The sequence below is a fragment of the Sceloporus undulatus genome, chromosome 6 (assembly GCF_019175285.1).
Source record: "Sceloporus undulatus isolate JIND9_A2432 ecotype Alabama chromosome 6, SceUnd_v1.1, whole genome shotgun sequence".
NCBI classification, from domain to species: Eukaryota; Metazoa; Chordata; class Lepidosauria; order Squamata; family Phrynosomatidae; genus Sceloporus; species Sceloporus undulatus.
In genome coordinates, this window is record NC_056527.1 from 8,691,831 (window position 1) to 8,705,513 (window position 13,683).

At 41.8% G+C, this 13,683-nt stretch overlaps 1 protein-coding gene across 1 annotated transcript in view; it reads left to right on the plus strand.

Moving 5' to 3' along the window:
- Window positions 1–13,683, plus strand: part of LOC121932863 (sodium channel protein type 5 subunit alpha-like) — a 345,269-nt gene that overhangs the window by 244,457 nt on the left and 87,129 nt on the right. The window contains exon 16 of the mRNA XM_042471901.1: window positions 2,775–3,248. Coding sequence (XP_042327835.1) covers window positions 2,775–3,248 — 474 coding nt within the window. The remainder of the gene's footprint in view (window positions 1–2,774; window positions 3,249–13,683) is intronic.

A 13,683-nucleotide genomic window follows, 5' to 3' on the forward strand; every position in this document is an offset into this window, starting at 1 on the left:
TTCAGATCATTTTGAATGTTGATCCTGTCCTCTGGAGTATTAGCTACTCCTCCTGATTTGGTGCCATCTGCAAATTTGATAAGTATGCTCCCAATTCTGTCATCCAGGTCATTGATGACAGAACTGTTATTTTATTATTTTATAGATGATTTGTTATTTTATTGAACTAATAGTAATTTTAGTATTTTTTTGATTGTATGTATGTATTGTACTATATTTTTACTGATGTAATCCCACCTTGATCCGCAGGGAGAGGTGGGAAATATAAATAAACTATTTATTATTATTTTATTAAAACAATTAGTTGCTAAATGCCTGCTGACATAAAAAGCTCTTCCCAGCTGCAACCTACCATAGAAAGGTTGGATGCCCTAAGATGTTTTTCTTCTGACCTGAGTCCAAGAGCATTCTGGGGGAAGGCAAGAGTTCCTTCCATGATGAATTCACTTTGACTATAACCTTTGCATTAGAGCTGATATATTTTTGTCACTTCAAAATAAGCATTCACACTTATCCTAGGATATGTTATGAAATACAAATATAGCAGTAGAGTAAACATTCTTTCTTTCTTTCTCACTCTTTTTAAAAGCATCTAATCTTGGAAATCCTTTCATTTTCTCTGCTTTGCAAGAATGCATGTGTCTCCATTTAAAAGCAGGACTATGATTGCAATGGTTAAAGGCGTTCCCTTCCCATGTGCCAGGGTTGCCCTGAGGTAGGTTGTCTGTTTCCCAAGTAGTGGAAAAAGGAGGGCAGTGAAGGAATGAATGCGCAGGGGATTGTGTAAATCACAAGAAATTGTTTGTCTCCTTCTCTCCAATAAAAGAACACTGAGTGAGAAAATAGTGTGTGTGTTGCAAATTGTGTGTGTACTGTATATGTTAGCTTCATATAGAGATGGCAAAATGTTATAATATCCTAAGTCAAGAGTCTACATCATGCTTGGGATATGCTACTGAGTAGAATGCCTTGGATAACATTATAGAGTACAACCCCCATATCTGTGGGAGATATGTGAATCTAGAGAGAACACATTTTTTCAGATGTGGGTGAGTGAAAATGTGAGTTCCAGTCCTGTGGATATGGGGGGTCATACTGTCTTCCAGGCACCATGACAAAAGAAATTCATCTTATGGGTATTTACTTATTTATTTAAAGCATTTATACCATGCTTTTCATGCTAAAGGAGTTTACAGCTCAATAAAAACAAGACAATTTGGAGAGTGAGCTGAAGAAGCTCTGTCCCTTTGAATATTTTTAAAGCAAGACTTTTTGGTATAAATGAACTATGACAACAAGGTGTCACTGGGATCTGGAAAACTTGGTCACTTTAGGAAACATAAGAACTACATGGCTGAAACACACTGAGGTCCATTTAGTCCATTTTTCTGTTTGCAGCTGGGCATTCAGCTCTTCCTCCTAACTCCCCAGGTCATTCATAAGGAGGTCACCAAAATTTGAATATCTGCCTTCAGCATTTGTCAGTCTTCTGCATGTATTTAGCTGTCATAACTGAGAGCTGTAGGTCTTTGGATCTCTGGATATTTAGGGCTTCAACTCCCAGGATCCCCATGAGTCCAAAACATCTGGAAAGTCAAACCACTCAATCTTTTCTCTTTATGGCTGAGGTCTTCCTGATTTCTGCAGTTGGTGGCAAAATGGCACCATTCACCAAGATCAAGGTACCAGGAGACTTGGGGGTTACCCTAAGGTAAACAAGTATTTAAACATACACATATACCCTGGAGATGGAGGTAGGAGGGGGCTGTAAAACAGGTAATAATAACATGTAGTGGACTGTTGAGTGGATGAGAGACAAAAACCAACCAACCAACCAATAAACAGGTAGAGAATTCAAAGGCATAGCTTGTTAGTCTGGAAAATCAGCATGCAAAGGGATCTTGTAACACTTTTGAAATTAATTGAAAAAAATAAGCTGGTAGCATGAACTTTCATAGACTTGAGTGTACTTCCTCATGCATCTGAGGAAGTAGGCTCATATCTATGAAAGCTCATGTTACCAACATCTTTCTTACAGTTAGTCTCAAAGCTGCTTCAAAATATCTCTGCATGCAGGTAGGGGATATAATGCAATGTCTGGAAAGGGAAGAGGGAGAAGAAATCACACAGATGTCAGTGAAAGAGCAGAAAGGACAATCTTGTTATCTGGACAGATCGTGTTCTGCTTCACTCTTAGAAAGAATTTCAAAATGCTCCAAGAACTAGAACAGAGAGCTGCTGTGACTTTGAGATATACTAGAATAGGGGTGGCCTGGCAGACCTGCTGGCTGGGGGACTCTGGAAGTTGTAGTCCACAAAGTAAAATTTCCAAGCATTGAAGCTGCCTATAAATATCAATAAAGAAAACAAATACATAGAACTGGATTGGGCAAAACTGTGTCCACACACATGAAGGCATGGATGGGGGAAGACGCCAGTGAGGAGAGAACATGTTCAGTGCCATAGAACATGGACTGATTGAAACGTGGAGGGGATGGGAGACTACATAGTGGCTGGGGCCCTGAATAGAAGCACTCTATTAGACTACAACCTTTCATTGCAGGGTATTACTTATGCTTTTAGCTAGCATTTCCCTAGTCAGTTAAACTGTGTGAATAAGTACTTTTTGAGGGGTTCACACCAGATCATTATTAACTTGGGCTGCCTTACTTTGGAATGAAACTATTCAGAATATATGAATTCCTAATATGAACCATAATGAATAAATGAATATGAACTCCCAGGGTGATTAACACAGTTGCATTACATTTCAGGTGCTGAACCTGTTTCTTGCCTTACTATTGAGCTCATTTAGTGCTGATAACCTTTCTGCACCAGACGAGGATGGGGAGATGAACAACCTGCAGCTTGCCTTTGCCCGCATCAACAGGGGGCTGAACTATGCCAAGCGTGCAATGTGGGATTTCTGTTGCAACGTCCTTAGGCAGCCCAAAGCAACTGCTGAGAAGAAAGCCATGATGAAGCTCGCAGCCCAGAACCCAGGCGTTGTCCACAATTGCATCAATAACCACACTGCTATGGAGTTTGGCAAAGAAGAGGATACCCACCAGGAGAACCACATTGGGGATGATGGGGTTGAAAGGAACAGGGTGAAGAAGCAGCAGGTGACCAACGACCAGGATGATGACTTTATGACCAACCCCAATCTTTCCATCTGTGTCCCCATTGCTGTGGGCGAGTCTGATATTGAAGATGATGAGCAGAGCACCTTTACAGAAACTGACCAGGTAGGCTCCTTCTTAAAGATGGGGTGGCTGACTTTTGGGGCAAGATTACAAATCAGGTCCAAGGTAGAAGCAGTGGTGCAGTTAGGTAATTTTAGACTCTAGATTTCATGATCTTACAGTTGACCTTCTTTAGAAAGTAATGTGTTTTATCACTTACTCCAAACTATGGTATGTTAGCAAGCCCGCATTTGAAGGCCTGCCTACTTCATTGGCTGAGTATAACTCTGGCCTTCTACCTCAAAGGCCTACATCTATGGTTCCACTTGGCATGCTCCACTTGGCACCCCAAAGGCCAAATCTATGGCTCCACTATATGCTATAGTGCATATACCATTCCAAGTGCTATGAAGTTCTCTAGACTATTGAGCCATGGAATAGGCAAAAGTACATTACTAGTGGAAGAGTCTGTAGTGTAGAAATGGGACCATGAATTAGCTACTCGTAAGTTCAGGACAATCACAGACTCATACTTCCCGTGCTATAAAAGTTAGCTACACTTCAGGATAAACACTCCCAACTAGTGGTGAAGGTGTGGCCGTCAGTGTTGCCAATCACCCTCGAAGGAACCCCCCCCCCCCCCGAAATCCCTGAAATGCCCCAAAATTTTCCAGGGCATCTGGGTCAGGAGCAGGGGCAGAGAATTCCGGGTCAGCTATTTTAGGGGGGTGGGAAAGGCATTTTCAGCCATTTTTTGGGCAGGAAGTGAAATAATTCCCCATAAACGGAAAGGCTTTTAATTACCCAATGGGAAGGTTTAATTCCCTGGAAATTCCCCATAATTTTTTATACTCGGAAATTACCCGGAAAGGCTTTTTATTACCTGGAAACTGGGGAATTCCCTGGAAATTGGCAACACTGCTGGCCATCTAACTTAACTAATAGCATTGCTCACTGCTCAATATCTTACTATATTTGAAGACTCTGCTTTTGAATTTGAATATCATTTCAAGATCAACCTGTCTGTGTATACTACCAAACTTATCCTTAAGGAGTGGTTTTATTTGTTTTGGTTTCTCATCATTGTGGCATGTAAGGATCTGTCTATACTACTGCCTTGATTGATGGGTCATTTCCTCTGCCCAATGAACCTTGGGAATTGTAGTTCTGGTTGAATCCGCACTGCAGAAATAATGGAGTTTGACACCACTTTAACTGCCATGGCTCAGTGCTATGAAATTCTGGGATTTGTAGTTTTGTGAGAAATTTAACTTTCTCTGCCAGAGAGCTCTGGTGTCAAACAAACTACAAATTCCAGGATTCCATAGGATGGAGCCATGGTAGTTGAAGTGATGTCAAGCCCAGTGCAGTATTTCTGCAGTGCAGATTCAGGCCTGTTACAGACAGCCAAAATAAAGCTGCTTCGAGTCACTTTGGAGGTATGGTATTTCAATGATGCATGAGTCCTAAGAGTTTGGAAGCTTCACCAAAGCTGCACTCCAGTCCTTAGGACTAGAGCGTGGCTTTGGTGCGGCCTTTGGACTCTTAGGACGCATGTATCATTGAAATACCATACCTCCAAAGAGACTTGAAGCAGCTTTATTTTGGCTGTCTGTAACAGGCCTCAGCCTCTGTAGAGAAACCAGGGTCCCTAAGCAGAGAATTCTCAATCCTTGCTCCATATTACAATTCCTAAGACTTCCTTTTGTGAAACTGTGACAGACAAACAGGAGTAATTTACAGTCAGAAAATCACAGTAGAACTATATTATATTCAGCATCATTACTCTGGTTGCCATGAAGGCTTTGGAAAATGAGAAATTGAACTTTCTTCACTGTTTGGGAATCTTTTATGGCTGGGCATGTGCTGTCTTATTGAGTGTTAGTATATCTTGGGAATGCCTCTTGTTAGAGAGCAATTGCTGTGAAAAATGTCTATATGTATGTAAGTCATAGATGCAGGAAAACCTCCATGTACAAGGACTAGAAATCATGTTATTTTAGGATGATGCACAACAAAGGGTAGGCTCAGGAAAGCTTTTTTTCCTAAGAAAGAAAGCAGCAAATGAGTTTCTAATCTCACCTTCATTTTTGACATCTTCATGTGCTTTCAGCATCTTTGGAAAAGCTGGCTAGAGGCTTATCTTGTACAGTGAAATGGGTGTTTACAGGATTCCTATTTCTTATATTGGAAAAGGCTGTGTTGGTGTTTATGTGGGCATTTGTAACTGAGTGTCTGAGAAACAGCTAGATATCAGCATACGAAGGAGCAGGAGGAAAAAGGCGGATTCACAATGCTGGCTCTTGAATTTCAGGGCTGTTTGGGTACACCATTTTCTGTGCCCATCATGAAAAACATAACATATAAATGGAGGATTCTCTTTCCAAGTATTCTGCGCAAAGCAGAAATGGTAGTCTTGTTAGAATACTAGATCCTCTGCTAGTTTGAGGATCCTGGAAAATGCTCAGCATTCTTGCCCTCTGGTGCCAGGCTTTTATCACTAATAGTATTCCACAAAGTGTTATGGTTCTGGTGTAGTTACTCTTTTCTTTTTTTTTAAATTGTATGCCAGATTTCTGTAAAATACAATGGCACTCAGGGCAGGGAGCTGTTTAAATATATGAAGGGTTGTCACTTTGAGAATGCAGAAAGCTGTTTTCTGCTGCTTAGAGACATAGGAGTCTTTCACACAGTTAAAAAATCCAACTTACCTTTCCTGGTCTGAATCCTCCTCCAGGATGCAGCTGAATGTTATCACTTGCATTTTGCCGCTGATGCTGCCTTTTCGCTTAGAGTTGTATAACACAACTCTAAGGCAAAACTATCATGGAGTTTTATTGGTAAGATTTATTCGGTTTGCCATTACCTTCCCTTGAGGCTGTGAGAGTATCACTTGCCCAAAGTCACCTGATGGGTGACCAAGGATTTGAACCTTGATCTTCTGGAGTCCTAGTCCAATGCTCAAACCACTACACCATACATATACATTTACAATGGGGCTCCTTATCTGCAGACTTGCCATCCATAGATTTAAGTATCCATGGATGGCAAGCACCCATTGTCCCGAATGGTGGTACATGCATGTGGTTGCACTAGTGGGCATGCATGTTGCGCCACCATTAGGGAGAATGGGACTGGAGGTCCTGTGTTTTTCGGTTTCTGCACACGGGGTGGTGGTGGTCCAGAACAGATCCCCTTCAGATACCAAGGTCCAACTGTATGTATACATATACAAACATACTAGATTATAGATAGATAGATAGATAGAGAGAGAGAGAGAGAGAGAGAGAGAGAGAGATAGAGAGAGATAGATAGATAGATCATCTGATACGTGGTGAGCTACCTGCCTGCTGCTGGTTTTCATATCTATATATCTATATTTATATTTGCAGATATTATAGATTACTGGTACATATCATAGGTTATCTACATCATAACCATATACTAGATCAGTATTAATATTATTGATAGATACACAGATGGGTGTGAAAATCTGTTTCTTTCCAGAAAGAAGCCTGGAAATGGGAATCTAAAACATGGTGTGAAAAATACATGGTTTTCCCCATTGTGCACTTTGCAATAATTTCTCAAAGCAGCAGGTGTGTTGCTTCACCTCACACGACTTCTCTCTGCAGCCTCTCTTGCTTTGGTGGCGGTGGTGGGGAGGAAGCTAACTCAGTAAACATACCTAAAGCAACCCTAAACGTTGGGCCATGAAATAATCCCTCCTAGTTATGAGGGATTGTTCTCTTTGAAATATTAGTCATTGTCTTTCCACCCACTCCCCCTTGAATAGCTGCATCCTCTGCAAGAGAGCCATTGTTAAGAAGAATGTAGTGGTTTTGCCATGATGGTATTCTTCTTCTTTGTAGCAGATAATACTGACTGGGCAGAATCCTTGGAGCGGCTCAAGGATCTCACTTATCTTTCAATGATCCAGAAGAGAGTGGGTAACTGTGAGCAGTTTGGGGGCCTATGACCCTCTGGAGAGCTGCCCAAATGTATTTTTATTGTTTATTTATTTTCAAGGATTTATAACCTGCCTTTTCCCCACAATGGGATTCTTGAAACTGCAAATATTCTAATCAGTCCAGAATTCTTCTGCCCAGTGTCAAATATGTGTTTGACCAATTTTTTTGGAATTTTTAAAATATTCTTTCCAACCCAGACTTCCCAAACTGGGAGAGAAGAAGTGTTTGGGAGTGACTGATTTTGAAAACATTTTTTCAAAAAATCCAAAAACCTGAACAGAGGGTTGAGGAGATGTGAGCTATTTAAAAAATGAACCACTAATCCTGGAATACGGCTGTAAATCTTCACCACAACCACTATCATCATAGTCACTTAAGATCCTATATGAGAGGGCCAGTGTGAGATAGCAGTTTGAACCCAAACCCCTCTTGGCCAGAGAATTCTGGTACTACAACAAACTACGAATCCAATGGATGAAGCCATGACAGTTAAAATGGCATTAAGCCAAATGGCATTAATTCTGCAGTGCTGCAGCAGCCAAAGTTTTTGCAGTAAGAGAGCTCTAGATCTCTGTACTTCATCCTTCCACAGATAGAATTTGCTGTCATTCACCTAAGGTGGGGGGGGGGGGGGAAACAAAGGCAGTAGCTGGATCACTGTTCTTTAATTAATATTCCTGTCTCATCTATCAGAGGGAAACCCAGCGTTTCCTCCCCTCCCTATTCATTCCAGGGAGACTCCTGTAACAAAATAGATTTCTCTTGAGAGTCACTGCTGATATAAATCAGAGTAGGGAAAAGAAATTCAGGTACCTTGTGATGGAGAGTCCGGAGCGTAGGAGCTATTCCCTCAACACACAAAGGAATCCATCTTATAACAAGACTGCTTGCCAATGTGATTAACCTATTATACCGGAGGAGCTTAGAATGTTGACACACTTGTTTCTGCATTTCCCCAAAGCATGGTTAGCATAATGGATCCAATACCAAAGTTAAGAGGGGAGCACTCTGTGAAAGCATGATTTAGCTTTGTCGGGGGGGGGGGGGCAGCATGACATAGTGGTTTGAGTATTGGACTAGGACTCTAGAGACCATGCGTCAAATCCCAGTTTGGGCATGTAAACCCGCTGGGTGACCTTTGGCAAATCACACAATCTCGTCCTCAGATAATGGCAATGGCAAGCTCCATCTGGAGAAACTTCCCAAGAAAAACCCCATGACAGATTCACCTTAGGGTCTCTATGGGGCTTGACAGACGGGCAGCTCCACGCCACCCATCTTTGCCCCGAGTTGGTGCTGCAGCAGCCGCACACTGCAGCACCAACGCACTGCCAAAAAGAAGCTGCCTAGAGCCACTTCTTTTTTGTGGTGCTGCAAACAGGAAAAGGCGCCACCATGCTGCCATTTCCTGCCAGTGACATCTGGACGCTGCACGGTGCGTGCATCATCATGGCGGCCCCTGTGTGGACAGGAGCCTGCCATGATGGTGCCGCCGTTCCATATTAGGGTTCAGGAGCATGCGGTTGCTGCACGCTCCCAAACCCTAATTTTGGCCCAAGGACAGCGCTTTCTGACTGTCTGTACCGAGCCTATAAGTCAGAAATGATTTGAAGGCACACAACAACAGCAACAACAAATTATGCAATAGATTCTTTTCTCTCTTTTTTTAAATTCATCACATTTTATTTCTCTCTTTCTTCTTGTCAGACTTTCTCTAAGACAAGGCTACTACACTTCCATGTCTCCAGGTATAACTATTGACAGTTTTCAAGTTTCCTGCCCACTCTGACACTAATGGGCTGCAGTCAGCAAGTTTGCAGGGTTTTGCAAGCAAGCTTTAGATATGCTTATTTATCCAAGTTCACCTTTCTTGTTCTGAACAGTCCTACTTTACATTTACCACAGTGTAAGTGCAGGAAATGTTTTATGGATTGTTGCTTGGTTTCCATCAAGAAAATTACACTATATGCAAGACAAACACCAATCACATAACTGCAGAAAAGATTTGTGGGACAGAAATTTAATATGTACAGTCCACATGAGCTGTATTTCTTTGATTTGTGATATACTATTCTTTGGAAAACCAGAAGGGCGAGGTCTGAACATCTGGTTCATTCCATATGCAAGAAGGACATGTGATACAATAGATTCTTAGCAGCCCTCATCCAACCTACTTGAAGGATCAGCTAGAGGAGTGTCATGTCTGGGAGATATTTGCCTGGTCCTTTTTAGTCAATGGGTCTTTGTGCGGGTGGCCCAACATAGCTGCCAAAAGTATTATGAATCTCAATCTGTGGTTGAGATTCATAATACTTTTGGCAGACAGACAAACAGTTCTAAGATCTAGAAATTGTTGTAAATAGTGTGTTGTCAGGCAGGGGTATTACTGGGAGGCAAAGGGGTGTGGGCCACACCGGGTGACCCCTCAAGGGGGATCTCACCCAGTGTCTTGGTGGAAAGGGGTTGCCTTCTGGTCTGGGGTTTACAAGTCCACCCAGTGGGTTTCATATCCAAGATGGGAATCAAACCCTGGTCTCCTGAGTCCTAGTCCAACACTCAAACCACTATACCATGCTGACTCTTAATTATTTTGGTGCTGGCTATTTAACTTTAAAAGAAATTTAATATACAAATGTAATGAAGTTTTTCTCTTTCTAATGTAAAATCAATACAATTAGATTTTTTAACTCATTAATGATTAAATACATTAACCTTTTCCTACTATCTTTCCTATCTCTATATGACTGATCCCTGGTAGGTTGGGAAGGATGACTGCAGGGAGGGGGGAGATAACACTAAAGCAGCTGTATAGAAATAATAGTGAAAACAGATATAATGTGGGGGTTTTGTTCAGGGAACATTTTAGCCTTTGCCGCAACCCATCCTAGCCCTTGAAGTTTTTCTACAGTCCAGAATATGCACAGCCCTGGTTAAACTGATCCCTGGATCAAAGCAGAGTTCTACTCTAGTTATTTAGTAATGTTTTGACATGCAATGCCTGGGTGAACCCAATGCTGAAATAATCCGAGCTTCTCACAAATAAATGAAATTCTGTTGTCAGTATATATTATGTGAACTGGGCACATTTGTCCAGATAATCTTGCCTTATTCCACAACTGTGGCTACTGTGCAAATAGAGCTGAGCTTTCACGTCAGCTGCATCTTACACCTGATACTCCATCATGTGTTTCTATTTCTTATTCTTTATCTTTTTGCCAGTTTGATGGATCAGTGGTGCACCATCTTCAGCACCCCTGCAGTGTTGAAGAAGGTTGCATTCAATGGCTTCCCATCATGCTGTGTTCTTCCACAGTTCTGTGTTGCTGCAAGATTAGGAACCGCAGTCATTTTTCCTTTTCCCTCATGTACTACTAGTCCAGCTGAGCTCCCACTCCAGTGAAGAGCATCAGATAACACTCTTAACCAAAAGGCTAGGCATTGAGTTTGAAAGAAACCCTTAGGACTTTCCAGAAAGCTATGCTCATAATGCTGTTGAGCACAGCAATCTGAAAGTTCAGATGGAGAGATAACATTGCTGCTGCTCCTGACAGGTGTGGAGTTTAACTGAGAAGAATTTTAATTTCCGCAGACATTTCTATTATCCTGTCAAATGGTGTGGCACCCGCCACCCTTTTCCAAACAAGTGCCAGTCTGAGCTTTGTCCTAATGCAGCACACCTCTGTGAAGATCCCATGTGTAAAGAAAATGGAAAGAGACACATTTCCTAGGGCTAGCAAAAAGTATTCATATCTTTTCACTGAATGTTTTCAGACAATGCAAACAAAGAATCAAAAAAGCATTTGGGGCAATTTTCTTAGCACTTGAGAAAAGTTACTTTCAGGGCCACTGGGAATTGTAGTAGTCCCCCCCCCCAAAAGTAATGTTTCCAAGCTCTGGAGTTTTCACTACTCATTGCAAAAATTGCCAGGCCAGAGCAAAATAGTGATGGTTTTATTGCTCTTGTTGTTTTTCTCTTTGAGAACTTAGCTTAGTGGTAGGGAACCTGACATGTAAACCAGTAGCCCTGGGTTGACTTCCAACATTTGCAAAGAAGTCCAAGAAAGAAACTCAGGAGAATTGTTGCCAATCTATATTTTATTTATTTTTATTTATTTCAAGAATTTATATCAACAATACTGAGCTATATGGGACAAATGTGTGACACAATATAAGGCAGCTTCTTTATATAATATCTAATTAAGTCTTTAGTTATTTATGTTGTACAACAGCATAGCCACCACCATTTCACAGGTGAAAACTGGGGCACATATGGCAAAGCAACATCAGAGTTTGATTAAGATGGCAAAAGCTGTTAATGAGGAGTAGCAACAAGCTAGGAGAAGTTGCAGCAGTGTGCTTTTACCATACTCTTCTGGCAAAGGGCAAGCTTTCACCCCACTTTCTCCTGCCCTCTCACTGAGATAACAGAATGCAAACTATTTTTGCATTTTCAACCTAGTTTGCAGCTGAAGCACGCTGGAGACAAAGAGGGAAAATGTAACTAGGAGAAGAGAAATTGGGACATTTGAAAAGTGGATGTGAGAGCGGGATGACAGAAGACTAATCAGGACTGTCCCTACCAAACTGGGCAGTTGGAGGGTATGAAACATTGATTTGAACCCAGCTTTCTCTGTGTCCTTTGACTTCCTGGCTGAGTACAACACTTAAAAAGAGGTCTAAATCCAATTGCTAGTTCTGTCTAGAGCATGCCTATTGAATCAACTGCTCCATGCTAAGCTGACACTTAATGTAACTTTCATTGAGGCAGTAGGTATGCTCTAACTGGGAGTAGCAATGAAGCGGTTGGCCTTTTTTAATTAAAACATTTGTAGCATTGTTGTAATTCAGAAGCAGGCTCCATAGTGGACCACTCCCTCAATCTTGTTGCCCATAAACAGAGCTCCCCAACACACTGCAGAAATAATCCCATTTGAGACCGTTTGAACTGCCCTGGCTTAATGCCGGGGAATTCTGGAAACTGTAGTTGTGTGAGACATTTAGCCTTCTCTGTCACAGAGCTCTTGGGCCACAATAAACTATAGTTCTCAGGATTCCCTAGCACTGAGCCAGGGCAGTTCAAGCGGCCTCAAATGGGATTATTTCTGCAATGTGTTTTGGACCAGAGACTGCCCCCAAAAGGTGACTTAGACCAGTGGTTCTTAACTTGTAGCCCACAGAACCCCTCAATGTCCTTACAGCAGGTCCCTAAGGGCCAACTCTCCTTCTTTTGCCCCTTTAAGGCCCATCTGGCTCAACCCCACACTAAAAGGTGGAGAGTGAAAGAGAGAGGGAAGAGGAGGAGAATGAGTGAGCAAGCAAGCAAGGGATCCCCATTCCTCCCACTGGCTCAGTCAGTAACAGCAGGGCTCTTATTATTAATGTTTTCTGCTGCTCCAGAGAATAGAACCCAGAACAGTGGATGCAAGCTACAGGAAAAGAGATCCCACCTCCTGTTCAATTGTGTTGTTGATTTGCCACTTATGTTTTGGCCTCCTCACTGAAAATACCATTATAGTCAGCCCTCCGTTTTCACAGGGGATCCATTGAGGAACATCCCTCACACACAAAAATAGGCTTGAATGGGGTGCGCTCCCATGAACGCATGAAGAGTGCATGCCATGGGGGGGGGGGCGACCCATTGAGGATAACAGAGGTCACCCCTCTGTGTATAATCAAGAACATGGATCTCAAGTATGCGAGAAAGGAGGGGCGACTGTATTTTATTTTTGTTATAATTGGGTTTTTTGTGGGTTTTTCGGGCTATGTGGCCGTTTCTGGAAGAGTTTGTTTCTGACATTTTGTCAGCATCTGTCGCTGGCATCTTCAGAGAATGCTGGCATGGAAGTGAGTGGGGTATATATACTCTGTGACCCTTAGTTGAGAGGTTTCCCCATTTCTGTGTTCTTCCCACAACACATTTCCTGGGTAGATGAAAAAGCTTGTATTCTTTTTACATTACTTGACAATTCTCACCATTTGTAAATCAGATGAAACATTTGTATTAATTGGGTTCCCTGTTTAGTAGGGATTATTTTTATCTGTAGATTTAAAGTATTGCAGACAATTGTGTGAACTTTTTTGTTGTTAAAATTTTATTAAATTGCAGTCATGTACATCAAAACAACAGAGAATCCTGTTGAAGCTTGAATTGTCCTGCCTAAGTGTTGGGGATATTGGAAGCTGTAGTTTTAGCCTTCTATGCCAGAGAGCTCTGATGTCACAACAAACTACAATTCCCAGGATTGCCTAGGACCGAACCATGGCAGTTGAAGCAGTGTCAAACTGGATTATTCCTGCAGTGTGTTTTTGACCAATGTTTGGTATATATAAGCATTTGCAGGCTGCAGACTACAACAACGTATCCCAAATAAAACTCATGAAAGTGCCATTAGATATTCTGTTGGTGTTGCTGCTATTACAGGCAGTTTGGAAACATAGCAGATATCACTCAGAAAATGTCCAGAAGGGCAGAATTCAGAGATTTCTGTACACACGGTGTCTTTACTGTTATAGTTATTTTTCCTATT